At 48.9% G+C, this 27,963-nt stretch overlaps 1 protein-coding gene across 1 annotated transcript; it reads left to right on the top strand.

Annotated features, from left to right (window-relative positions):
* HAUS7 (HAUS augmin like complex subunit 7) lies at positions 1–27,963 on the top strand. Its single transcript, XM_036270939.1, has 10 exons — positions 1–158; positions 1,060–1,175; positions 6,637–6,704; positions 9,304–9,365; positions 19,646–19,737; positions 20,173–20,328; positions 20,420–20,516; positions 21,039–21,251; positions 22,389–22,503; positions 27,725–27,963. Exons 1-10 carry the CDS (start codon positions 60–62, stop codon positions 27,793–27,795), a joined length of 1,089 nt encoding a protein of 362 aa, XP_036126832.1. The 5' UTR covers positions 1–59; the 3' UTR covers positions 27,796–27,963.

Raw genomic sequence — 27,963 nt, forward strand, 5'->3', positions numbered from 1 at the left:
ACTAGCGCCTGGCTGCAGGGCAGGCCTGTGAGTCCAGGGCGTGGCTCAGAGCGTGAAACATGGCCGGGCTGGGCGCTGGCGAAGGCGACTGCGGCCACGAGGATCAGCGCGATGACAGCGTGTTCAAGGTGGCCACGGAGGTGTTTAGGAAGCTGAAGGTGCTGCGGGCCCAGGGAACGACCCGGGGCGGCTGGGAGGGCAGGGCCTCTAGCGGAAGTCCGTGGCGCCTTGCGCACCGCCCTGTCTCGGCTCCTGGCTGCGCGGCGTCTCGCTGCAGGGGACGCTTTGGGGGGGCGTCCGTATCGGCCCCTTGGGCAGCTCCGGGCCTCTGTTCTTGCTGTCCCCACGGCCAGTGCCGCTAGTGTGCTGCACCTTCTGGGCACGCGAAGCAAGTGGAAGGGCGTGGAGGGCACAGACCGTTAGTCTCAAGGAGCATGTGGGGTCCAGGGGAGACAGGCGGGCAGAGTCCGTGCCCTAGGCCAGTCTGCGGTACAGGCTAGTGGTAGTAGTAGTGAGGAAGCCCACCCCACAAGGTTGGATAGCTGCCCCAGGTTCCGCTCCCCTTCCCCGCCCCTCGGCTCCCCTTCCCTCCCAGAGGTCTTGTGGCTCCTCTTGTCCTGTTAGTCACATAGCCAGGAGCCTGCATTGGCATCTCAGAATCTTGCTAAAGCCCTTACTTGCTACTAGGCCAAATTGCTAGGAGTCCAGAGAGGGGTGTATTTTAAGGAGGTGGGATGGCTGGTTGTCATAGATGGGGATGAGAATGAGAGGAATTTACCCCTGGGCAAGATGAAGGGGAGGGCTCTGCCAGCTGCAGGGAGCACGGGGGTGGGGGGAGGGTGGATAGTGTGCCCACGGTGGGGGTGGATGGTGTGCCCACGGTGGGGGTGGATCGTGTGCCCGTGGGCAGTTGTAAGTGACCTCTAACAAGCCTGGTTTGTGCCTGGTGGCAGTAAACATACGTGAAGGAGCATTAAGGGCATGAGCGCAGAAGTGCATTGCAGCCCTTGGTTGATTCTGGCTTTCTAAAGCTTCCTGGCTTTCTCTTTCCTTGCTTAGGACCTCAACTGCCCCTTCCTCAAGGGTCTACATATCACAGAACCAGAGACCCTTCAGGAACTGCTGTGTAAACCCTCGAAGTACCGCTTGGAAATCCTGGAGTGGATGTGTATACGGTAACTGAGTTGTTTCTTCCTCCCCTATTCCAGGAGCACACTTGGTGCCACTGAGCCCACCTGGGCAAGATGGGGTTTGTTCTGTTTATAAGTAGCTGTCCTCCCAGAGGGCTCTATACCCTACCCCAGGTCACTGGGACAGCAGCTGCTAAGGTAAGAAGTGCCAGCCATAGAGCCATGGTCGAATTTGGGGTGAAAGTGCCCCCAGCATTGCTTTGGGGAGTCTTTCACCACCTGGCTGAAGTGCTCAGCTTGGCTTCTGAGCATTTTTTTTTTTTTTTTATCCTCACCCGAGGAAATTTTTCCATTTTTTGTTCAGATAGAGTGGAAGGGAGAGAGAGAGAGAGACATCGACATGAAAGGGACACGTCGAGTGGCTGCCACCTGCACGACCAACCAGGGCCGGGGATAAACTGCAACCGAGGTACGTGCCCTTAGCGGGAACCGAACCCGGGTCTCTCTGGACCGCAGGCCGACGCTTTAACCGCTGAGCCAAACCGGCCAGGGCGCATTTTTTTTTTTTCCTTTACTGATTTCAGGGCTGGCAGGGGCCTGAGAAATGATCTACTTACCTCAATCCTTTCATTTTCAGACTGGGAAGCTTAGGGTCAGGCTGGAGTTGTAACTATCTCTGGTCTTATCACTGAGGAGTGACAAGCAGGACCAAGACCCTCGTTTCCCAGTCATTCAGGTCAAGGTGTGGCCTGGTGTGTGTGCTTGGTACTGTGTAGGGGAAGCAAAGCCTGCCCAGATGGCAACGGGAAAGATCCAGAAAGTCCCTCAGAATGTGTTTCTTAGGAGAAGCAGCCCCTGAACTGCACATCTGTCTTAAGGTTCCGGTGGTGGACAGGCCCTGTGCTTTTGGGTGTGAGCCCCAGGGCCCTCTCTGGACTCTCTGGAGTGCCCATGCTTGGTCGGTACAGGAGTCTTTCATGAGGCCAGGCCTGGGCCTGCCCCTCTTCAGCCTGGCCTTCCTGCCCTTGCAGCTGAGGAAGACACCAGGAAGGAGCCTGGCAGTGGAGTACCGAGGGTCTAGCTGGTGCCTGGATGTCAGGAGGCCTGGCCCTGAGCTGGGTGTCCTAGGGACAGCCGGGAGGAAGGAAGAGGCGTTTTCATGTTTAAGCCTCTCCTGCTTCCTTCCAGGCCCTTCCTCAGTTTCCACCACAGGAGTACCAGCACTCTTACAACCTTTTGTTCTCAGCACTCTGACTTGTTCTCCAGCCTGGAGATCCCCTTTAGGTCTCTGCATGTCGCACATACTCCAATACAGCCTTCAAAGACCCAGGTCACAGGTTCTATCTCCTTTTATTTTTATTTTTTTATTATTTAAAAAAAAATTTTAAATTGATTTTAGAGAGAGGAAGTGAGAGAGAGAGAAACATCAATGTGAGAGAGAAACATCTTTCAGCTGCCTCCCACACATGCCCCAAGTGGGGATCCAACCCACAACCTTTTGGTGTATGGGCCGACACTCCAACCAACTGAGCCACACCAGCCAGGGCACACCCTATTTCCTTTTAAAAAGTCTCCAGTTCCCAGGGCAAAACATATTCTTCCTTCCCCTGGACACCCACAACCTTTGAGTACACTCCTACCAGAGCCCTTAGCCTATTGGTTTTGTCTTGGCCTGCTGTCCTGTCTGCCTCTCCAAAGCACTGGGAGCTGCTGGGGGACCATGCAGGACTCCCCCATCAGCCCCAGGCTGCAGCAGTATTGTATTGTCTAGGGGGGTCCACTGACACATGCACACCTGGACCATTCCAGGCGCCTCAGACGTGAATGGGTGTCCTCAGAGAGCTGGGGCTTTAGTGTCTGCAAAAGGCCCAGGCATGAATCCCAGTGTTGGGCATACCTCTGCAGTCTGAGTGCTGTGGACATTGGCAGAGAGGAGGTGGCATTTGATCTGGGATGGAACAGGTAATGGTAGGTTCTCATTTCGACAGGAGCAGGGAGTCGAGGAGGGAGAGCCAGGCAACAGTGGCCTGAATGGCACCCCAGGGCAGCTCATGTGTAGACTTGCAAGTCATGTGGGGCCCTTGAACTTTGTGCTCTGGGTAGGAAGAGCATGAGACCAGGGAAGCACCATATTGAAATTGGCATTTTGGCAAGGTGACTCGGGGGTTCTGTGGCAGATGGATTTGTGGGGGAGAGGCCAGAGGCAGGGAGACAAATATGGAAGGTGTAGCAACAGCCTCAGGGAAAGATGGCAGGATCCTGGCTCGGAATGGCAGTTGGCTCATGTGACAGCCATTGCCAGCTCTGAAGGGACCAGCACCTTGTCCAAGAACCTGGGAAGATAGAGAGTACTGGGCATAGTCTGGGCTACGGCAGGGGTCTTGAGCTTGCTCCCAGAAGGAGAGAGGCCAAAGCTATGGCTTGGAGAGGCTCTTGTGGGAGGGAGCCCAGATCTGTCTGGCCAGATGGAAGCTGGGGACTGGGTCGCTCTGCTGGCCAGAGAGGCATGGGAGCAGTCTACAGCTGCATTCCTCAGATGCTTTTAGTACTTTTTTAAATATAAGAAACTGAATCCCTTTTATGATCCCAAGCTGACAAAAGTGCTATAGTTTTTTCAAGGGCCCGAAAAGAGGATTGGACAGAGTTCAGTTTCCCCCCAAGTTCATGTTGCCTTTATTTGCATGTGGCTTTCCATTTTAGCCCTTGTTTAGGGCCACCTTGTTCACCCCTCTCTCAGCAGAACCTGGAAGCTGCACCCAGTGTTCGCTGGAGAGCCCAGCATGGCAGCTCTTGGTGTCCGATGTGCCAGCTGAGTTGGCCTTCAGTGCAGGAGGGGAGCAGAGCCACCGGGCCCTCTGTGTGGCTGAATTCAAGAAACGTGTTACCTTGGCTTCCAAAGAGCTGTTCTTGCTTTTAAGGTTTTGAACACTGTTAGTTTCTGCCCTGCTTCCTGCTACTCCAGGAAAATCAACTTTTATTGAAAGCCCTTTCCGAGCGAGGTCACTTAGGCTCTTGTGGATCTGTTCTTTAGCGTGTTGAAGTGGTTTGCTGTGGTTCAGCCTGATGGATCGCTGAGCACTCTCCACTGCTTGGTCCCTTGTGAGTGGGAACATTGCCTGGCAAGCAGCCCCAGGAGCCAGCCTGCTAGCATTTCACATGGTGGGGCTCTTTCTTCTGTCCTTTTTGTCCCCGCCCTCTTTGGCAGAAAGGGGATGGGGTGGGGTTGTGGGTGGTTGCCTTAATGAATTATGAAGACAGGTGGTGCAGCTCAGCAGCTGAGGCTACTGGTCCAGCCCCCTCTCTACTTTAGTCCAGTGGTGTGGGGCCCCAGGCCTAGGCCTGGGGGAGGCCCACTAGCTCCCAGGGCCCCAGCATGCTCAGGGCAGGTGTGGCCTGGGACATAGGCATTTGCAGGCATGGCCCTAGGGAAGGAGCAGTGACCATGCCTTCTCACCACACTGAGTTGCAGGTCTCTAGGTACCTCAATGGTCTCAGACTCCACCATCCTGTGGCAAAGAGCTTCTTGTCTTTATGTAGGCAGGGCCCGCCATGGCAACCAGCTCCTGAGGCTCAGATCATGCCCCCTCACAGAGGAGACCCAGTGGGAGGCCTGAACTCTGTATCACTTGGGATGCCTGTGAAGGCATTGCAGCCCTTACTGCCTTTGGATGTGATCTGTATTTAGAAAGGTTTCTGCTCATCAGCTCAGTGTCTTAAGGTAAGATGCTTATGAGTGGCCACTGTTTCATTTATCTGTGTGGTGTCATCAAGGCCAGGGCTCTACCAGGTTAAGGAAGCACGGCTGGTATTAGTCTCCCCACCCAGAAGGTTTGGTCTGTGACCCCAGAGCCCATAATAGTAGGAGCCCCCAAATGGCTTAAAGTTATAACCTGGAGTAGCTTAACCCCCTGCTCATTTTTACTTTTTAAAAAACAGAAAATGCGCCCAGCAGGTGTGGCTTAGTAGTTGAGTGTCGACCTATGCACCAAAAGGTCGCCGGTTTGATTTCCAGTCAGGACACATGCCCAGGTTGTGGGCCAAATCCCCAGTGTGGGGCATGCAGGAGGCAGCCAATTGATGTTCTCTCTCATCAGTGTTTCCGTCTCTCCCTCTCCCTCAAATCAATAAAGAAAATAAATTATTTTAAAATAGAAAATGTTCCTTTGCTGAAAAAGCTAAGTGTGGACATTAACTAATGGCAGATTATTCCGTGGCAAGAGGACATGGTTACTCATTTGTTAACGCTCACTGGCCACCTTTCCTTTGCTGGCTACTGCATTAGGCCCCAGAAATACTGGACGGAAAGCCAGCTCCTGGCCTTGGCGAGCCAGAAGTCTGGGGGGCAAGAGCCCAGTGAAGGACAGTGCTCAGGCCCTGAAGTAATGGAGGGATATCAAGGTGGCTTCCCTTGGGGTGGTGACATCAGCCATGGGCTTCAAGGGATGAGTGTCGCTGACTTTGTATGATCCAGCAGGGAAGCTGAGAAGAGCAGACACTGTGAAGAGAGGCACAGGAGGGGGCCCAGGCAACCTGCAAGGACGCCAGAGCAGGAAGGGCTGTCCTCGGACATCTTCCAAACAAACCTGTGCCATGATTTAAGAAAAAGCTGGCCCCTGCCCTGGCTGGTGTGGTTCAGTGGTTAGAGCATTGGCCCACGCACCCAAGGGTTGCAGGTTTGATTCCTGGTCAAGACCATGTACCTGGGTTGCAGGTTCAATCCCCGGCGTGCAGGAGGCAAATAATCGATGTGTGTCTCACATCAGTGTTTCTCTCTCTCTCCCTCTCCCTCCCTCTCTTCCACGCTCTAAAAATCAATGGAAAAAATATCCTCAGGTGTGGATTAACAAAAATAAAAGGAAAGAAAGAAAAAGCTCGCTCCTTGGTTCCCTCAGAGAAAGAGCTAGAGCTTCGAGGAATTCCGTTTTGTCCTCTTGGGCAGTCGTTTTCTTTTTAAGTGTGAGAATTTTAATTTCAGTCTTCAAATTCATATTTCTGAGGTAAACTTTCAGAAATATTTTGTTTTTTTTTCCCTTGATGATTTATGGAGCTGAAATGCACATCAAACAGAATTATCCAGTTTAGCCTTGGCTGGTTTGGCTCAGCAGTTAGAGCATTGGCCCTTGGACCAGTGAGTCCCAGGTTCAATTCCAACCAAGGGCACATACCTCAGTTGTGATTTGTCCCCAGCCCTGGTCGGGGTTGTGCAGGAGGCAACCAGTTGATGTGTCCCTCACATCATTGTTTCTCTCTGTCTCTGTCTCTCTCTGTCTCTCTCTCTCTGTCTCTCTCTCTCTCTCTCTTTCTCTCCTTCTCTCTCTACTTGAAGATAAATAGAAAAATATCCTCAGGTGAAGATTAAAAAAAAATTATCCAGTTTAAAGTGAACATTTCAGTGGTGTTTAGCATATGCACAAGTAACTTACTTTTTAGAGTTTGTATAAAGAAGGGTCATGAGGGGGCCTTTGCAGCCCCCTCAGCCCTGACTGGTTTTGCTCTTTCCCTGCAGGGCCTGTCCCTCCTTGAAAGACAGGTTCAGCTCGCTGTACGGGGCCCCAGTCGAGTTGAAGATCCAAGGTGGGTCTGTGTTAGGGAAGTTGGGAGTTGGGTGGTGGATTATGGGCAATTCTGAGCTTGCGCATGGCCTCCTTAGTGAGTTATAAATTTCCCATTGGACTGATGTTTTCTTCTGGATGGTGTACACCCTGTGGTTGTTGCTAGAACCTTCTAGAATCAGGCTTCCCCCTCCACTGGTGTGGCAAATGGGTATACTACTATTGTAGGGGCATGTGACTAAGACCAAGAGCCTGTCTCCCTGCCAGCCCATCCCCTGAGGCACTGTGGGCAGAGACAGCAGTTCTTGCTGTTGCCACTGGTGTGTGCACGTGCATACTGCACCTGATGTTCCTAGGCAGCTCTCCCCAGGTGCTTATCTTGTAACAGCTTCCTTTCAGTCCTTTCTTGGAAGAAACTGTCCTTAACTCAGTAATGGACATTATTAGGTAAAATGAAGCAAATTGAAGTCCTTAAGATGGTGGCTGACTCTTCACCTTCACAATAATGTCTCCAAAAGTTGACATTTCCTTGGGCCTTCGTTTGGCTCAACTACTCCAGGATGGAATAAACTGGACCTTGGAGTCCTGATCCATGCCCCAGCTGCCATTGCCAAACTAACTGTCCCTAAGGCTCAAATAGGCCAGAAGAACAGGGCATCGTGTCTTGGAGCCTGCAAGGCTGGCCCGTGGGCTCGCCCAGCTGCGCAGGAGCACTGGCCTTCTCCCCAGGGCTCTGTCCGGTACTTTCCTGCTTGGTAGGACCATGCCCAAGCTGGGTAAGCCTGGCAGTCAGACAACAGCTGAATTTTCTAACACACATGCACGCACAGGTGCTAACCCTGGCCCACAGCTTTGACCTTACCATTCCCAGCCTCAATTTCCTCTTCTGTAAAGTGCAGGTGCTGTCTTCAGCCTTGCCCACCTCGTGGGAGCGTGCTGAGTGTCAGAGCAGGTGGTGGACACGAGTGCTCGTCAAGGAGTGTAAATGGGAGAAACTGGAACAAATGGGATTAGACTCACGAATTATTCTGCAAGTATTTATGGAGCACCTGCTATGCAGTCTGCACTGTTTTAGGCTCTGGCAGCGCAGCAGTTAGTTATGCTGCTCTCATGGTGCTTAATAAACAAAGAAGACAGCAAGATTCTGTGTGGCTGGTGAGAAGCACTATGCACAAAGCCAGGCAAGGGCAAAGTGGTGCCTGGGTGTGCTAGGAGAAGGGTTGTGCTGTTGATATAAGATAGCCAGGGAAGTCCTCTCTTTTGAATAGAGACTTGCAGAAAGAGAGGAAGTGAGTCAGGTAGATACCAGGAGTAGTATTCGAGGCACGAGAACAGCAAGTGCAAAGGACTTGAGGTAGGCTTGTGTGTACCTGGCAGCTTTGAGGAGCAGTGAAGAGGCCAGAGTGGCTGGTGCCGAGTGGAGAGCAAGGGGAGAGTGGTGGGGTGAGGTTAGAGGGGGGTGGGGCCAGATTGGGCCAGGCCTTGTGGCATTTACTTCGAGGAAGGCTGTAGCCTGACTTCGGGTTTCACAGGGTCCCTTGGGCCACTGGGCTGAGAATAAGAGGCCCAGGCAGAGGCAAGGAAACCATTGGGAGGGTCTCGCAGTGAACCAGGCTAGAAATGGCGGGGCAGAGTTAAAGGGGGCGCCGCCCAGATCCTGGATTTATAGCGAAAGGAAGGTCAACCAGACTCCCTGGGGCTCGGATATGGCCTAAGAGGGGCCAGGGAGGACACGAGGATTTGGGGTTAAAGACTGTGGGCAAAGTAGGTGTGCTTGGGGGTATAACTGGCATTTGTATGGTAGTCCAGGATTACTAATGCTTTTACATAGATGTGCTGCTTGCTTCTTGCACCAAATTTTTCAGAGCAGATGCCAGAGTTCTGCCTGTTCTGCCACTGAGGCACGTGGGGGTAGGAGATGGGCTTAGTCTGTGAGTATAAGGACATTGCCACAGAGCTAGGTGGGGAGTGTGGAGCTGGCAGTGGCCCCCGGCTTTCTGACTCCAAGTCTTGACCTTTCTCTGTATACGAAATGGTTCCCAGAAAATATGCAGGGCACCCTGGACTCAGTTTCCCAACTTGTAGAATGAAGGCTAAGGCCTGCCTCTTAGGGTTGGTAGCAGGAGGAAGGGAGACAATGACATGAAAGGTGTGTAGGAAATTGACAAATGTGAATGATGGTTCCTTCTGCTTTGGCCTGGCGAGGTCTCTGAAAAGGCAGCACACAGCGTGTTTGGATGGTTCCCCAACCTGTCTCAGTTCCTCAGGCAGCTGTCTGGCGTCTGCTGTAAGCCAGAAGTTCCTATATGGAAGAGCATTGGATGTGCTCCTTAGTTTCAGGCAAGGACACTGATACCCAGAGAGGGGCAGTGACTGGATGCAGGTTGCACAGCAAGAGGCAGTCCTGGCGCCTAGGTGTGTGATCCACTTGCTTCCTTATCCACCTGGGTCTTTCCGGCCTAGCTCAGCCTTGTGGAAACTGGACCTGCCGACACTGGCGCGAGAACACCCTTACCAGAGAACTACTGTGAACCCTGCGTGTTTGTGCACACTCTGGGTGCATGACGTCCTCTCCTATTTGGGTGGGTATCTGCAGTAATAGAATCCTTGTGTTTTGACAGTGATGGTGAAACTAGGCCATGAGCTGATGCTGTGTGGGCCAGATGATGAGGACCTCCTGCAGGTAAGAGAGGGCCTTCTCTGTCCCCACTCATTCCCACCTGTGCTCTCTAGCCCCCCCAGTGCAGGAACCCATAGGATTCCCTTGAGTAGAGCCTAGCCATTGCTGAGGAGGCTGAGGCAGATCTCGAGCATATGATAACCAAACAGACAGAGTGCATCTTGTACTCAGTCGATGACTTCATACATACTAGTACTGTGGTAAGTACTTTACATGTCTGTAATTGTCACACCCACCCTTGGCAATAATACTTGTCTCAGCCCCATCACAGGAGGGGTGACAACTCACTTGAGGTCACCCAGTGACAGAGCCTGGCCTCAAACCCAGGCCCGTGGCTCCCGAGCCCATACATTTTTCCCCATGTGCTGCCCACTGCAGGCTTCTCTACAAAGATGGCCCTAATCCACACCCCTCTCCATCAATCACCCCTGATTCAAAGAAACCCTGCCCTCTACTCTTAATATTAAAAAAAATTGAAATAATTATTTCCACATTTTGGCTATTAAAAGTAATGTTGCTATGAATATTTCTGTATAAGGATTTGACTGGAGACATGTTTTCAATTCTCTGGGTTATATAGCTAGGAGTGTTATATGTCTAGGAGTTGCTGGGTCATATAGTAACTTGACATTTAACTTTATGAGGAACAGCCAAACTATTTTCCAAAGTGGCTGTACCATTTTTACATTCCCGCCAGCAATTTTGAGGCTTCCAGTTTCTCCACATCCTCGCCAACACTTATCCATCTTTTTGGTTCCGGTTAGGCTGGTGGGTGTGAAGAACCATCTCATTGTGTTTTTAATTTGCATTTCCCTAATGACTAGAGCATCTTTATGTGCTTATTGGCTATTTATTGATCTTTTTTGGAGAAATGTCTTTATTCAATTCTTTTTTTTTTAATTTGTTTTCCTTTATTGATTTTAGAGAGAGAGGAAGGGAGAGAGAGAGAGACAGAAGCATTGATGAGAGAGAACATCGATTGGCTGTACCTCCTGCATGCCCCCCACTGGGAATTTGGCCCACAGCCTGGGCATGTGCCCTGACTGGGAAACGAACTGGTGACCTCTTGGTGCATGGGTTGATGCTCAACCACTGAGCCACACTGGCCGGGCTTTATTCAATTCTTTACCCACTTTTTAATTGGGTTATGTGTCTTTTAATTGTTGAGTTATAAGGATTCTTTGTATGTATTAGATACAAGTCACATCATATATTTGAATTACAAATATTTTCTCCCATTCTGTGGATTGTCTTTTCACTTTCTTGATGTGTCATTGGAACACAAAAGTTTTTAGTTTTGATGAAGTCCAGTTTATTTACTTTTTCTTTTGTTGCTTGTGCTTTAGGTGTTATATTTAAGAATCCATCACCAAATCCAAAGTCATGAAGTTTGACACATATGTTTTCTTCAAAGAGTTTTATAGTTTTCAGCTTTTAGATTTAGGTCTTGAGTTAGTTTTATGTCTGGTGAAAAGTATGCATCCAACTTCATTCTTTTGCGTGTGGATGTTCAGTTGTTCCAGTACTATTTATTGAAAAGACCATTTTTTTTCCTCATTGAATTGTCTTGGTATCATTGCTTGAAAATCAATTTAACTGTAAATGTGAGCATTTATTTCTGGATTCTCCATTTTAATCCACTGATACTTTGTCTATTTTTATGCCAGTACTACACTGTCTTGATTACTGTAGCTTTGTAGTAAGTTATAATGTAGAATCCTCCAACTTTGTTTTTTTAAAGATTGTTTTGGTTATTAGGGGTCCCTTGAATTTCCATATAAATTTTAGAATCAGCTTGTCGGTTTCTGTAAAAAAGCCAGCTGGGATTTTGATGGAGATTGTGTTGAATCTGTAGGTCACTTTAGGGAATATTGCCATTAACTATATTGTCTTCCTATCCATGAACTGTCTTTCCATTTATTTAGATTTTCTTTAATTTCTTTCAAAGGTGTTTTATAGTTTTCAGTGTACAAGTCTTATACTTCTTTTGCCAAATCTATTCCCAAGTATTTTATTCTTTATAATGCTATTGTAGATAAAATTGTTTTCTAATTTTATTTTTGTATTGTTTATTGCTAAAGTGTGGAAATACGATTCATTTTTGCATATTGCTCTTGTATCCTGCCACCTTGCTAAACTTGCTTATTAATTCTAATAATTTTTTAGTGGGCCACTTAGGATTTTTTTGTATACAAGATCATGTCATTTGTAGATAGAGCTAGTTTTATATATGCCTTTCCAATTTGGATGCTTTTTATTTCTTTTTCTTGCCTAATTGCTCTGGCTAGGACCTTCAGTACAATGTTGAATAAAAGTGGCAAGAGTGGATATCTTTGTCTTGTTCCTGATTTTAGGGGGAAGCATCTGATCTTCACCATTGAGTGTGATACGAACTGTGGGTTTTTTTTATTGATGCCCTTTATCAGGTTGAGGATGTTCCCTTCTATTCCTACATTGTTAAGTTTTTATCATGAAAGGGTGTTGAACTTTGTAAATGCGTTCTCTGCATCTACTGAGGTGATTGTGGGGTTTCGTCCTTTATTTTATTCTTCCTTTGTTTGTGATGTTCCAAGTTTCCTCCTGGTATCATTTTACTTCTGTCTGAAGAACTGCCTTTAGCAATTCTTTTAGAAGTGTTCTGCTGGGTCCATATTCTCTTAGATTTTATTTATTTGAGCATGTCTAGTTCCCTTTCATTCTTGATAGATATTTTCACTGGATATAGAATTTTGGGTTGACAGTTCTTTCTCCACAGGATCTGATGAGAAATCTGCAGTCATTTGAATCATTTTCCCCTTGTGGGTCATGCATTGTTTTTCTCCTACCACCTTAACATTTTTTTCTTTGTCATTAGTTTTTATCAATTTGATTATGTGTTTGTAGGAGTATTTTTTTGGGTTTGTCCTGTTTGGATTTGCTCAGCTTTACAAGTCTGTAAATTTGTGTCTTTTGCCAAATATGGGAAGTTTTATCTGTTTCTTCTTTGTTGCTCATATTGGATAGTTTCTGTTGTTTTCAAGTTCACTGATTCTTTCCTCTGTCCCCTCCATTTTGCTGTTGAGTCCATTAGTGAGTTTTTTATTTTTATTTTTTTTACGTTTCCATGTGTTTAAAAAAAGATATTTTCTGTTTTCTTTTCCTTTTTTTTTTGGTATGTGCCCCTAGCGAGAACCGAACCCAGGACTCTCTGGTCTGCAGGCCGATGCTCCAACCGCTAAGCCAAACTGGCCAGGGATATTTTCTGTTTTCTTAATGATGCTTTCTATTTTAACTTGTTTCAAGAGTGTTCATGATGACCTATTCAGCATTTTTCTGATGACTGCTTTAAATTGGTCAGGTTATTCCAGCATCTGTCCCATCTTGTCATTGATGTCTATTGATTGTCTCTTCTCATTCAAGTTGAGATTTTTGTGGCTTTCTTCATGCGCCAACTAATTTTAGATTGTGTTCTGGACATTTTGACTATTACTTTGACTCTGGGTCTTTTTAAATTTTATGGAGGAGGTTTGTGTTTTAGAAGGTACTTAAACTGGTTAGTTTTAAGCTGCATAGTCTGCCTACTTCTCTGGCCTGTTGTACCAGTGTCAGCTTAGTTTCCACAGCCTTTGTGCCATTTGGATTTGTCCTGCATGTGCACCACCTGGTGGTTGGCCTGGGACCTGGGCGTTGGTTTCTCCACTGGCTTAGTAATCAGAGTCTTCAGTATGTTCACCACGATCAGATCTACCCTTACGTTGGGTGGGGTGATGGGGTGAGCCCAGGTGTTCATAAACAGATTGATGGGGTCACTTTCCTAAGCTCTTTCCTCCCTGTCATTTCATTAATACTATCTGGTTCCTTGGGGAGGGGGCTCTCCTTTTGCATCCTCTGGCCATAAATCACTCACTTCGTGACTGTACCACAGCAGCAGGGGGACAAAGAGGAAGAAAGGAGTAACAGGATTTGGCCCCATAGACCCACTGAATGGAGAGGAAGTTCCCTGTCCTCAGAGTGTTGCTCCTGCTTTTTCTGCTGTCAGCCACTTTTGTTGCTGCTGCCACCCCCTCCATGATATTGCCCGGGGTCTGACATCTGAGAGAACAAAGAAGAGGGAGAGAAAAAGGCCAGAGATTTCTCCCACTCTCTCTGAGCCTTAGGGGTTCTCTTTTCTGGAGTTCTCTGTCTGTACCACCATGCTCTCTTTTGGGTTTGGGCTGGACTAAGTGCAGGTCTGGAGGGAGGAGAGGAGAGAACACAGTAAATCGTCACCAGTCTGAATGGTCACCTTGGTTTCTGTGCCTCCCCAACAATCCTGTTGGCGTTTACTTTTCTGAGACTGCCACATGCATTCTGTCCCACTCTGAGACATGGGCATTTCTTGGGAGAGGAAGGTGGCAGGTGTTCCCCCCATCTTCCCCAGAACTGTAATCCTTCCCTTTGTTTTTATTTTTTAAATTATTTTTATTGTGGTAAAGTGCACATAGTATAAAGTTTATGATTTTAACCATTTAAAATATATTTCCCAGCAGTCCCTGAAGGGGTTCTTCTCTTTCTTAAAAATATTTTTATTGTGGTAAAATACAAATAACATAAACTTTACCATCTGAACCATTTTCAGTGTAGTTGGTGATGTTAAATAAACTCACAATGTTGTGTAACCGTCACCACCTTCTATCTCTAGAACTTTTTTCACCTTCTCAAGCTGAAATTGTAGCTAACTTTTAAGCCATTTTAAAACAGACAATTCAGTAACATTTAGTACATTCCTAATGTTGTGAAACCATCACCTTTATCTAGTTCTAGAACATTTTTACCATCCTAAGAGGAGATCCGGGCTCATTAAGCAGCTTCTTTCCATTACCCCGGGACCCACTACTCTGCTGTCTCTATTTCATAGAAATGGAGTCATATAATATGTGACCTTTTGCGACTGGCTTCTTAGCACATTATTTTCAAGGGTCATTCATGTTGGAGCATGGATCAATACTTCGTTCCATTTTGTGGAATATAAAATAAGAGCAAAAGCCCAGCCTATGTGGCTCAGTGGTTGAGCATCGACCCATGCACGGAGGTTGCCAATTCAATTCCTGGTCAGGGCACATGCCCGGGTTGTGGGCCAGATCCCCAGTGGGGGGCATGCAGGAGGCGACCAATCGATGTTCTCTCTCATCGATGTTTCCATCTCTCTCTTCCTCTCCCTTCCTCTCTCTATAAAATCAAGAAAAAAAAAAAAAAAAGAACCAAAGAATAATGTATGTTGGCACTAGTGAGTGTTGGGAGTCGGAACATGGGAGAAAGGCAATGTGGGTGTAATTAGGTTTGGTCAGAACCTGTAGCCTAGAATTTGAATTGGAAATATCAGTGAGAGTTCCTAAAGTATTTTAGCTTAAAAACTCTCTGTGTGTGTGTGCGTGTGTGCATATGCATGCATTTCCTTGCTTTGTCCCCTGAAAAGGCCAAGAACAGTGATGCCCAGTCATAAAACAGGGCTGGGGCAGGAAATGTACCAATTGAGGCAGGAATACCTTCCAAAGGACTCAGGAAGCAGCTAGCAATAGAAGCCCTCACTGACCAAAGAAGGGACATTGTGGAGATGATGAATGCATTGTAAGGACAGTGACTACGGTAGACTGAGGCCCTATATAAATATTTAAATCCATGAGCTCATAAAGATATTTTTAAAAAGTCATCATTTTATTGCTTCTCAGCCTTTTGGCTAAGATCAAGTATAAAAAGTCATTTTGATATCAAAAGCATAAGCGACAAAAGAAAAAATAGACCAGTTGGACTTTATTAAAATGAAACACATTGTTGCTTCAAACTGTACCATCAAAAAAGTGAACAGGCCCAGCCAGTGTGGCTCAGTGGTTAGATATTGACCCATACACCAAGAGGTCACTGGTTTGATTCCCGGTCAGGGCACGTGCCCGGGTTGTGGGCCAGATCCCCAGTGGGGGGCATGCAGGAGGTGGCCAGTCGATGTTCTCTCTCATCGATGTTTCCATCTCTCTCTCCCTCTCCCTTTCTCTATAAAATCAAGAAAGAAAAAAATAAAAAAAAATAAGAACAAAAGAATAATGTATGTTGGCACTAGTGAGTGTTGGGAGTCGGAACATGGGAGAAAGGCAATGTGGGTGTAATTAGGTTTGGTCAGAACCTGTAGCCTAGAATTTGAATTGGGAATATCAGTGAGAGTTCCTAAAGTATTTTAGCTTAAAAAAATCTCTGTGTGTGTGTGTATGTGTGTGCGTGTGTGCATATGCATGCATTTCCTTGCTTTGTCCCCTGAAAAGGCCAAGAACAGTGATGCCCAGTCATAAAACAGGGCTGGGGCAGGAAATGTACCAATTGAGGCAGGAATACCTTCCAAAGGACTCAGGAAGCAGCTAGCAATAGAAGCCCTCACTGACCAAAGAAGGGACATTGTGGAGATGATGAATGCATTGTAAGGACAGTGACTACGGTAGACTGAGGCCCTATATAAATATTTAAATCCATGAGCTCATAAAGATATTTTTAAAAAGTCATCATTTTATTGCTTCTCAGCCTTTTGGGTAAGATCAACTGTAAACAGTCATTTTGATATCAAAAGCATAAGCGACAAAAGAAAAAATAGACCAGTTGGACTTTATTAAAATGAAACACATTGGTACTTCAAACCACAACATCAAAAAAGTAAAGAGGCCCAGTCAGTATGGCTCAGTGGTTGAGCATCAACCCATGCATTAAGTGGTCACCTGTTTGATTCTCAGTTGGGGCACAGGCCCAGGTCGTGTGCTCCATCCCCAGTAGGGGGCATGCAGGAGGCAGCTGATCTACAATGTTTCTATCTCTTTCTCTCCCTTCCTTTCTCTTTATAAAGTCAATAAAAAACATATTTAAAAACAAAGAAAGTGAAGAGTATCCACAGAATTAGAGAGAATCTTTATCAATTACATGTCTGATAAGGGTCTAGTATCCAGAATCTATAAAGAACCCTGACAGCTCAATAATAAAAAGATAAGAATCTGAATAGACTTTTCTCCAAAGAAGGTACATAAATGACCAATAAGTGCATGAACGCAAGCTCACCATCATTAGTCATCAGGGAAATGCAAACTGAAATCCCAGTAAGATCCCACTTTATACACACTAGGATGATTATAATAAAAAAAAAAAGGAAAATAAGCCACATTGGTGAGGTTGAGAAGTTGGACCCCTCATGCACTGCTGCTGGGGATGTAAAATAGTGCAGCCGCTGTGGAAGACAGACCGGCTGTTCCTCAAAAGGGTAAACCTAGAATTACCACATGACCCAGCAATTCCACTCCTAACTGTGTATCCAAGAGAACTGAAAACTTATCTCTACACAAAAACTTGTACATGAGCAGGAAGTAGTATTCTTAAGAGCCCAAAGTAGAAAGAACCCAAATTTTTATTAACTGGTGAATAGATAAACTAATTAGCAATAATAAAGAACAAACTACCAATATATGCTACAATGTGGATGAACCTTGAGAATATTCTGCTGAGTGAGAAGTTCACATAGGGTATGATCCCATACATATGAAATGTCCAGAAGAGGCAAATCCATAGAGAAAGGGGACCAGTGGGTGCCAGGGGCTAGGGTGGGGGGCATGGGAAGGGACTACCAGTGTGGATGGGGTTTCTTTTGTGGGTGATGGAAATGTTCTGGACTTACACACTGGTGAGGCTGCACAGCTCTGCGACTATCCTAACAACCACTGAACTGTGCACTTAAAAAGGGTGAATTCATTTTTAAAATATATTTTTATTTATTTTTAGAGAGAGGAAGAGAGAAGGAGAGAGAGGTAGAAACATCAATGAGAGAGACACATTGATTGGCTGCCTCCTGCATGCCCCCCACTGGGGACCGGGCCCACAACCTGGGCATGTGTCCTGACAGGGAATCGAACCAGTGACCTCTTGGTGCATGGATCGACACTCAGCCACTGAGCCACACCAGCATAGGGAAGAGGGTGTCTGGGGGATAAAGGAGAAACATCTGTAACAAAAAATAATTAATTAATTTTAAAAAGGGGTGAATTCATGGTGTGCGCATTATATCTCAGTTAAAAAAAAAACTAACAGTGCAGCTGAAGAAAAGGAGCATATCTGTAAGAGCAGTGCTTTAGGCTCAAGAACAGTGAGAACAGCTCTGAGGTGGCACAGGCTTGGTCTGTTCTAGAATCAGCCTGCTGGACACTTTGGCTGGAGTGGAACTGGGGGATGGGCCATGTAGGACGTGGTAGGCCTGGGGAGGCCTTATGATGTTCTTTTCTATGTGGTGGGTGACCACTAGAGAGCTTCTGTTCAGTAGCACAGAGATGGCTGTGGCTGGGTGGCCTCTAGAAGACCTGTTGGCAGGCTGCAGCTATGCCCAGGCACTTGGGTACCGGCTTGGGTAGCTGCTGTAGCAGAGGCAGTGGAGGAAGCAGTTGGGTTCGGCTGTGCCCACCAGGTTTGCTAATGGAGGGAGTGGGGTGGGGCCCAGGAGAGGGAGTCCTGCCTGGTGCAAGGGGAGATCTGGGGTCTCTTGGATTTACTCTGCAAACCTTTCCAAGTATCCTCGCTGGGGAACAGAGGGGAGACAGATGTGATGAGGCCCCTACCTTGTGTTGCTCCTGGGTCATTAGAGGCTATGGATGGATTTCAGCAAGGTGGCTGCAGTCCAGCCTGGGGACTCTTAGATCTTAGAGGGGCTGGGCCCTGATAACCCACAAAGGACCTCTGTGGTCCAGGCCTGTGTCCAGGGGAGCTCATAGGGAGACATAGGCCAGGAGGACCCAGTGGGTAAGTGCCACAGTACCAGCCCAGCCCCAGGCTGGCAGAGCTCTGAGTACAGGCACCTATCCCTTCCTGGCATTGGGAGGGACTATGGGAGCTGGGTCTATGCTGGGGAGGGGATGGCAGGCAGGGTGTCCCAGTCCTGGCCACTGGTCAGAGCTTTGTGAGGTCCTGAGTGATAGTTCCTCTCATGTTTCTGTCTGGGCTATCCCCTCTCTAGACAGTGTCCCCCCTCCCCGTCTCCTACTCCTAGGCTGCCCTTTAAGTGTGTCACTTTGGCTCAGTGTCATGTGGGCAGATTGGGAGAATGAGTCAATAGGAGGTAGTTATGAGGCCTGAGAAGCCAGTGGCAGGCTGAGGGTGTGGAGCTGGAGATGCCAGAAGCTTCCAGAGACACCGGTCCTGTAGACATGGCCACACAGCTGGAAGCCAGCCTTGCAGGGAGTTCCAGGCAGCTGCAGCCATGAGGCCCAGCACCCGTGGACGCGGAGCTAGGCTGTAAGCATTATAGCAGAGCATGCCCCTGTCCTCGGGTCTACTCCCCACCCAGGGCCACCTGGCCTAAAATCATCAGTAGCCTCCTGGCCCATTGAGTTCAGCTTGTGCCTTCCACACCCACTTTAAGTGCAAATGCTTTTTGGAGGGCTTTAAGTCTCCAGGGAGGCTGTCTGAGTGAATCATTCTGGCACATTCCCAGAATAGTGGGTGTGTAGGGCAGGGCAATGAGGAGCTAAATGGAGCTGCAGGCCCAACTTTCTTTCTGGCAGCCTTGCTCACAAAGAGCTCTCTGGGGCAGGCCGGGCCTCAGGTTGTAAGTGGGTCCTGGGCATCGGCTCCTTTTTCTGGAAGGAGGAAGGAGTTGTACTTCTGAAGCCGTGAGCTCCTGGCTGGGCAGCTGCCTGCTAGGAATCCCAGCCATCTTTAGGGCAGGGGACTAACTCAGCTGCTGCTTGGGGACCCTGGCTATAAGGCCGGCCGCTTGCTACTTGTCAAGGACAAGTCCTTGTTCCTGTGAGGAGCAGCGGGGTCAGCACAGGCCTCTTCCTCAGCCCCATTTTGCTGTGTCAGTCAGCTTTGGTCATTGCTGGCCGAGAAGGGTTGTCTGCCGAGAAGGATGGACCTCCTCCTGGAGATGTTCCTGAGAAACAGGCTACCATCAGGTCCCTGTAGGCTGTGTTCTGCCTTCAACAGACCCTGCTGCACCCTGCACGCCCACCCAAGAAGCTGCACTGTTGGATGGGTGATGAGCACACACTCCCATATGTTTCTGTAGCACTTGTCACTTCCAGAGTCGTCCCAGGCATCATTGCAGCCCAGAGCTGGGCCTGAACAGGGAGTGCTCAATGATAGCAGCCCCCAAGACTAAGGTCCCGGAGCCTGTCCAAGACGTTGCTGGGTGGGGACCAGGGAGCTGGAGGCCCAGGCTTCTCCTTTCCACCAGCTGCAGCAGGGTAGGGTATGGGGCGGGGGCACCCAGCATGCCTTGCCAGTGAGTGCATGTGGTGTTTTCTGCCTAGGGCCTGGCCTGCGCCCAGAAGCAGTTGCATTTCATGGACCAGCTGCTGGACGTAGTCCGGAGCCTGACCATCAGACGCTCCAGCTACTCCAGGTACAGGCTTGGAATAGGCCCTCCATAGAATGGCCAGTAGGTATCCTTGGTTCTCCTTCTGGAGCTGGTGGGCCCGGGGGCCTGCTCGGTACCTGGCCCTGCCGCCAGGCATATCTCGAGCTGGGGTTTCACTCCCCACCCTGGTGGCCGCAGCTGCATACTGGCCCAGGTACCAGGCTGTCAGGGTGAAGGGGTTGGGTCTGCTGAGGAGAGTGGGTGCTTGGGCTGTCCCTGCTGGTGGGCAGATTCTCAGAGGCATGGGGCTCAGTTCCAGCTACCAAAGCAGGAAGGGGCTGGAGGAGACCCCTTCTCTTGGCCTCTCGGCTAGCTCTTGTTTGGCCTTTTGAGTTTCCGTGTGGGACCTCAGCAAGGCTGCCAGCACAGTCCCTGACACTGTTCCTGCCTGTGATTGTGTCCCTGGGGCTGCCTTCGCAGTGTGCAGGAGCAGTTTGAGGACACCAAGCAGAAGAACGAGGAACTACTGGGGGACCTTCACTCCAGCTCCCAGCTGAAGACTCTCCTGAGCCCTGAGTGTGACCCAAGTTCCCTGGACACGCAGCCCCCTGATAAGCAGGGTGATGATGGACAAAGGTATGGATCCTGCATGGTTCTGTGATATAGGAGAGACTGTTCCTTCCATAAGTGGCCTGTGACAGAAGTGTCTCCCATTCTCTCCCTGCAGGGTCAAGCCCTCTGTGGAGTTGAAGGATCAGAAGGTGCCAGAGCTGGCCAGACAGCTGCAGGAGAACATAGCCAAGCTGCAGGCACTGCGGGCGGAGGTGAGGGTGCTGGCTCCCAGGGCCTCTGGCGCCCCTTCTTTCCAATGAGCATGTTGGGAGATTTAAGTGAAGTAGCATGTGCGCGGGGCCTGATGGGCTCTAGAATGGAGTGGATGCTCAGCTCACATGAAGGGGAGAGACAGACAAGCTCTGGGCAGGAGCTGGGAGGCTTCCTGCAGAATGGAAACGATTGGCCTCAGGTGGGCTTCATGCCAGGCCCTGAGCTCCAGGTTTCATGCGTTGCCTTGCATGTGACCTCCCCGCAGCCCTTGGCCTGGCTTCCTTATTTTCCTGAAGAGGAGACTGATGCCCACACTGGCTGCAGTGGCAGGGCTGAGGCCAGAAGCCAGTCATCTTTGCTCGAAACCAGGTTGTTCTTTTCTGCCTCTGGTCTTAGAGTCTCCTGGTTTTCGGAAGCCTGGGGTGGCCGCAGACCCTGCTCCTTGATGGGTGGAAGGGACGTGATGCCCCATGAGCAGGCAAGGTAGCCTGAAGGGACCCTCTCCCTCTGGCTTTGTGCAGCATAAGCAGGCGGTCGCTGTAGGTGGGGCCGACACCAGCACCCTGGACCAGAAGCTGCGCCTGGTCATCTCTGACTTCCACCAGCTCGTCCTGGCTTTCCTCCAAGTCTACGACGATGAGCTGAGTGAGTGCTGCCAGCGCCCAGGCCCCTACCTTCACCCGTGCGGCCCCATCGTTGAGGCTGTGTACCAGACTCTGACTTCATGCCGCCAAGTAAGAATCACCCTCTTCCCTCCCACTGTTGCCCCCAGCGAGGGACCTGAGGGCTGGGATAGGGGGCTGGGAGGGGCTTGGCCCAGGCTCCCTGTGAGCAGGTGGCATGGCTGGGTTCCAGGCTCCAGCTCTCGGCCTGGGATCTTCAGTGGTTCGGGGCAGGAGATTCTCTTGGCTCATGGAGGGGATGAGGGCTAATGTGGGTGGACCCTTCAGGGCCCCACTGCACTTCAAGGGGGTGTTAATTGAGCCAAGACCTTGTGCACTGCCTGCACTGGGTCCTAGTTCTCTATGATACCCTTGCTCTCACTGGCATTTTTATTGTGAGCATTGTTGCATATTGTTCTGACTTCTTTAAAAGCATGATCTTAGTGGCTGCAGAGTAATTCATTCCAGTTTCTGTCCTTGTATTTGTCTCATTCTGTCTTCCCGAGACACCCAAATGTATCATGGCCTGTTTGTTCTTATGTGTATGATCAAGAACTATGCCAGACAGGCAGATGCTTGCCTGTTTGTACCCTTGACTAAGCTCAGAGAAACAGGAAAAAGTGGTCTCATGCTGCCGAGCCGACTATTTGAATATTTACTCATTTTGTTGTTCCACATTTCAGACTCCCAGTGCCAACCTACATGCAGGCTTTGGTTATGAGTATGAGCACAGTTGCCACATGTGGAAGTCTGACATTGGCTCAGGGCTTCTACAACATTAGTCTTGGTTATTGAATGGAAAGGCTCCTAGACTTCCAAACCTCTGGTCAGCCTGTCCTTTGTGACTCTGCCAACAGGGCTAGTTGAGGTACAGTCCTCCCCCATCAGAAAGGTCCTTTTATTTGGGAACATTGATTCCCCACCGTGCCACTGACTTTGCTTGGCTACCAGTGTGGGAGGGGACACACGATAGTGTGGCATCCCCGCTGGGCCAGGAAGAAGGAAGTTAGGTTGGAGAACTCTGATTGGTGATTTTCCAGGTACCTGGGAGTCCTGTTGTCACCCATGGGTGTCCTTGGGGGTGAATGCCACATGCTTGAGGACCTCAGGAGGAGCACACGCTAAATGTAAACATGGGTGGGAAGCAAGAGATACCTTTTATAGGTCAGATCTCAGCACTTAATGCCCATATGTGTCCCTCCCTCCCAGCTGTTGAAAGCAGTGGTGGCGGTCTCTGACACCTCAGCAAGCGCTGTACAGACTACGAAGCAGCAGCAGGGTGAGCAGATCAGTTGGAGCAGCGACAGCGTTGTGAAGAGTGTAGGTACGTGGTCACCACCTTCGGCGGCTCTGGTTGGCTGCTCAGCAGTCACGGACAGGGCCGTCCCAGTGCACCTTGGCTTAGCACCTGCCTCATGCCGGTGTTCCTTCTGTGCTCAGCCAGTATTTGGGGAACATTTGGGGACTGGCCCCTCACTTCTTTCTTCTTTTTCTAATGCAGTTTTCCTTCCCTTGAAAACATGCTTTTGACAGATTATAAAATCAGAACATTAAATTGTAGAAATTTGGGAATACTCAAAGATGAGCAGAGGTAAAATAAAAACAATCCATAACCTGGTGGCCCAGAAATTGTCAGTGTTAATATTTTGGTCTATTTCCCTCTATTCTTTTTCCTCTCATAATTTTTTTTTGATTTCTTTTTATGAGTTAAGTGTGATACACGTGTACACTTTTATATTTTTATTTTCTTTCCCTTGGACCTCATTATAAGCATTTTTCCATGTTCTTGAAGTCGCATTTTTAATTATCAAACACTATTCCATTCAGCCATTTGCTTATCATTTTCTGTTACTGAGCCTGTAGGTCATTTTCAGATTTTAACTATAATTCATAATGCAGGATTTATAATAGTGTAAGACAAAAACAAGAAGCTTTGCTATTGGGTAACACTCAGGTAGGTAATGGTATATGTATATGGTGAAATAATATTCATTGTTTCAAAAGTTGGTGATGACACCATGAGGAAATGCGTGTTGTAGAATGTTGAAGGGAGAATGCGGGGTGAAAAGGAATACACAGTGCAACCTCACCTTTCCGAAGGAAAACAGCCCCTTGCAGGAAATGGGCCAGAACCTGGACATTGGTTTTCTCCCTGTTGGATTCAGAGGTGGTTTAGTTTAATTTCTGTTTCTTCATCCTGCCTTGTAGTCTTCATATATTCCCCCATTAAATGCATATTACTTAGGTTATTCTTTCATTGTCAGTCTTTTAAAAAGGATGCAGTGAACGTGTTTATATATAAAGTGCGTTCCCACTTTAGATTCGGTCCTTAGGATGGGTTCCTGAGGTTGTGGTGGTGGGGCCAGGCTCATCACCGTTCGCAAGGCCATCCGGTTTCCATTTTTCTGTATCCTTATGAGTGTGGGATTTGATCCTTCTGACATTTCCACTACTGAACAGGGGCACACATGTAGCTTAATTTAGTTTCAATTAAACTTTTTTTTTCTGAGTAAGTTTATTTTTTTTATTTTGGAAATGTACACTGAGAAAACGCTTTCTTTGGTAAGAAATATGGCCTTTAGGGAGGAGTCAACTCAAAAGGATAGGAACATGAAATAGTTGGATATTTTCCCTGTGTCACTCCCCCCCAACCTCCCTTTATTCCAGTTCAAATGATTTTAAAGTGAATACTTGTGTAACCATGACCCAGGTTGAGAACTAGAACATGCCTACAGCCAAGAAACCCTTCATGTGGCTCTTCCTGCTACAGCTAACTGCTGTCCTGACTTGGTGATACTTGTGTCTCTTGTTCTTATAGAAGCCCCTTCCTTGTACAATCCCTCCTCTATTCTTTCTTTTAATTTTTTTTTTATTGATTTAAGAGAGAGAGGAAGGAAGAGGGAGAGCGAGATAGAAACATTGATGAGAAAGAACATCGACTGGCTGCCTCCTGCATGACCCCCACTGGGGATCCGGCCCACAACCTGGGCATGTGCCCTGACTGGGAATCGAACTGGGACCTCTTGGTGCATGGATCTACGCTCAACCACTGAGCCACACCGGCCGGGCCCCTCCTCTGTTCTTGTTCTCAACATTCTCTTGGTCTTTGGCTTTTGACAGTTTGATTAGAATATGTCTTGGTGTGGATTGAGTTTATTCCATGTGGAGCGTTTTGAGCTTCTTTTATGTGTGGCTTCATGTTTTTTATTAACACCCAGCCAGACAGTTGACAATTCTTCCCTCTTCTTCACTTCCTCTTTGCTCCGAGCCTCAGGGTCAGCCGGAGGTGATCACTCAGGGCCCTCCCAGGTCTCTCCTGGGTATCTGCACAGCCTCAGGCGTGCACACAGCCTTTAAGATTCCCTTGTGGGCATCTCATTCCCCAGCTTCTCCTCTGATACTTTCTGCTTAGTCTGTGGCCTGCCCCAATTCTTATTCACCACCTCAGACAGCAGCTACTAAATCATTTGCCTATAACTGTTTCCCCCCAGTGTACCCCCAAAGAGTGGCTTGAGGTTGTATAGCTTCTGGGCCCTCCCTTTGGAGAGCTGTGTTTACATGAATTCTCTAGCTGGTCCTCTCCTGGGGCTGCTGGCCTTTTCCCCGCCTTTGGCTTTGGCACAGATACTTACCATACGTATACCGGGCACTCAGGAGTCTCTCTTCTTTCTGACTGAACTGCAACAGAATCCTCCATTTTCACCTATGTCCTAATGTTTATCCTGGTCACCACTGTCACTATGACTCTCACCCCGAGTGTATATAACTGCTGTTAATAAAATGCTTACAATCCACGCTGTCATTAATATAATAATGATCATTAGTGTTCTTCACTTTGTGCCATCTCACCTGTGGTCGCAGGACTGGTAGCACATTTTACCTTTAGATAGGCACCCCTTTCGTCTTCCCCTCCATGCTCACCCCTTCCCCTCTGTGCTTTGTTAGGTGGTGCTGCCTTCCTTGGAGGGCTCAGTTCTTGTCAGTACAGTGTTCTGATTTTGGTTTGAAAGGAATTCTTGGGCTGCAGACACGCCAGTGGAACGGCCTGTTCCTACCTGGAAAATTGAGGGCATTGATGTCCATGACCTCCTCAGGGTCTCCCACTATGGAAGTAGCTGTGCTACTTCCCCTCCCAGGATAAGAAGCTGGCAGGTAATGTTGGTCGCTCATCCGATTGACATTCACCAGTCACCATTTAAGTTGGGTGGCCCTGAGGCCCTATTTGATTTCCCAGGCCTCCAGAGACTCCAGTGCCATGAAAATATCGATGCATTTTGAAAACATGCATTTTGTCAATGCTGGGAGTGAGGGAGGGGAGTTGACGGCACCAAAACGGAGAGATGGTAACAGGCTTCTGGAAGCTAGAAGGTAGATGAGAGCGATTTGATGGATGCGAGGGGTGAAGAAAGTCACAACCTAGAGGACAGCCTGAAGCAGCAGTGGGACAGCGCACCTGCCTGGGGGACCACAGCGCCGCCGTGTGGCTGACAGCTCCAGGGAGGGGCCTTGGCAAGCAGGCTGGAAGCGGAGGGTGAAAGCAAAGCAGGTCTTTAGAGTCTGGTGCACCCAGTGAGACCCTAGCCTGCTTTTTTGTAAAGAAAGTGATGGAAATGAACGGTAAACCCAGGCTTCTAGTGTGGCTGGCAGCAACCCAGGTGAAACCCGTATCTTTCTGACTCTGAGGGTCCAGGGCATGCCGGCCGCCCGCCTGCTCGGCCCCTGCAGAGCTCGTCTGGTGGGAGCGCAGACTCTGCAGGGAATGGCGCCTCCAGCAGAGCGCAGCAGGGCCAGCGCGTGAGAGAGAAGCCAGACCTGGCAAAGCAGGCTAATGGATCATTCAGAGAAATGAACTTTCCAACAAACTGGATTTAACATACTCAGTAAAGCAGGACCTTGAATAATGTCCTTTTATTATAATGTTGATAAGATGCTATTTTATCCATTAGCCTCTGGTAAAATTGGTTTCATTATACGCTGTTCTACCTAGGATCGCAGAATCTATCGACATTAAGTGAGGACTTACTGTATCATGTCCAAGTGAAAACCAACAAGGAGAAAAACAAGCAAATACTCCTGGAAGTTAAAAAGGCTTGCCAAAGTGTCGAAAAGTCAGTAAAAAGGGTAGAAAATAAAACGAGGGAACAAATCTCTAAGAATAGAAAGAAAACAGATAAACAAAATGAAGACAAAAGATAAGTAATGCAGAGGCCCCATCTAGGCTCTCCAGAGAAAGAGAGGAAGGAAAATGGAGGGGGGAGGATACTAGTGAAGCAACAGGGGAGCAGAGATGAGAGGGTGAGTCTCCAGATTCCAAGCCTAGAGCAGATGGAACCAAAAATACACGTCCCCAGGCCCGCCCACCCTTCTGAAGGCCGGAGGAGCAGGGATGCAGGGCTAGGGCACGAGCTTCCAGAGAGAAAACCTGCGGCCTCCAGAGGCTGATGTCTGCGCGCATTTGGAAGGCCTGGGGCTTCCGGCCTAGCATCTCAGACCCAGCCAAGCTCAGCCAAGAGAGGGCCAGGTACTGTCTCGAGCCTGGGACAAAGGGGGCAGATGTCTGCGCGCATTTGGAAGGCCTGGGGCTTCCGGCCTAGCATCTCAGACCCAGCCAAGCTCAGCCAAGAGAGGGCCAGGTACTGTCTCGAGCCTGGGACAAAGGGGAGATATGTGAATTGATTTAGCAGCTGGGATGGGGGTAGCCCTGGGAGAGCAGTCGGCTACAGGGTCTAGAGGTTGGGTAAACCTAAGGATTCCGTGAAGGCAGATGATACCCAGAGTGACTTAGGAAGACCCCATCTGTGGAGAAATGTGATTGCAACAGGAAGGGTGCTAATCTGACCCCAGTGAGAGCATTGATGCTAATTGGGGAGGGTCGTCAGGGCCAGTCTGGGGTGGGCCAAGCTTGGTCCCAGCTCTGCTAGGAGTCTGCTTACTTCAGCATCTCCCTGAGACCGGTCACCCTGAGGCACACCCCATGATTACTGAGCTTCAGAGTCATTCTTGGGATGGGCAGAACTAAACGCCAGTGAACTACCTTGCGATGTGGATGGGCGAGGAGGCAGGGACACAAGTTGGTGGAGGAAGGAATAGGTGTCTATTTTAGGTAAGGCACTACCACCATGGAAACTCCCGTACCCAGGGTCGGGGAGAGGAGTGATCTCGTCTCCACATTCCATGCCCACTGGCCATCATCTGAAGCTGGTACCTTGAGAGACAGGTGCATGTTGTGGCAGTGTCCACCCCTGAAAGCAAAGCAACAAGTCATAACGAAGGCTCATGTCCTTTGATTTGTGTTTGATTAGATCACAAGCCCCGCCCCTGGGGGGGAGGCAGGGGCCTTCTGTCTGTGCATGACCCTCACTGCCCTCCAGCACGAGGCGCTCTCCATCCCCTTCAGCAGCTCCGGGTTCAGCTGTTGCTGGTTCACTGTGGGAGTCAGGTCCCTTGGCTGCAAGCCCCTTGCCAGCCAGGGGCGGGGTGGGGGGGAGCAGGATGGGAAGCGCTAGACTCACTTTGAGGTTTGTATTTTTTTTTTTGCTCTGCAGCCACCAAAATGGACGAACTGACCCAGAAATATAAGCTCCTCAGTGAAAGTCTGAACAAAGGCCTGAAGTAGTCTGGAAGCAGGAGGCTGGTGCCCTGAAGAACCAGGCGGCCGGGGAGGACCGAACCATTGGCAGGAGAAGCAGTTACAGCCTCCGTGTTCTTCGGCATAGCCTCCAGATACCTGGGCCTTCAGCTCCTTGGGAGGGGGGAGGAGGAGGGGCAGGGGAATGTGAGCTGG

The sequence above is a fragment of the Molossus molossus genome, unplaced genomic scaffold (genome assembly GCF_014108415.1).
Source record: "Molossus molossus isolate mMolMol1 unplaced genomic scaffold, mMolMol1.p scaffold_m16_p_2, whole genome shotgun sequence".
In the NCBI taxonomy this organism is placed as follows: domain Eukaryota; kingdom Metazoa; phylum Chordata; class Mammalia; order Chiroptera; family Molossidae; genus Molossus; species Molossus molossus.

Coding starts and splice junctions, on each gene's coding strand:
- HAUS7 (XM_036270939.1), top strand. CDS start 60: ATGGCCGGGCTGGGCGCTGGCGAAGGCGACTGCGGCCACGAGGATCAG. Junction 1,176..6,636: donor CTGGAGTGGATGTGTATACG/GTAACTGAGTTG, acceptor CTTTCCCTGCAG/GGCCTGTCCCTCCTTGAAAG. Junction 20,329..20,419: donor CAGGGTGATGATGGACAAAG/GTATGGATCCTG, acceptor CTCTCCCTGCAG/GGTCAAGCCCTCTGTGGAGT.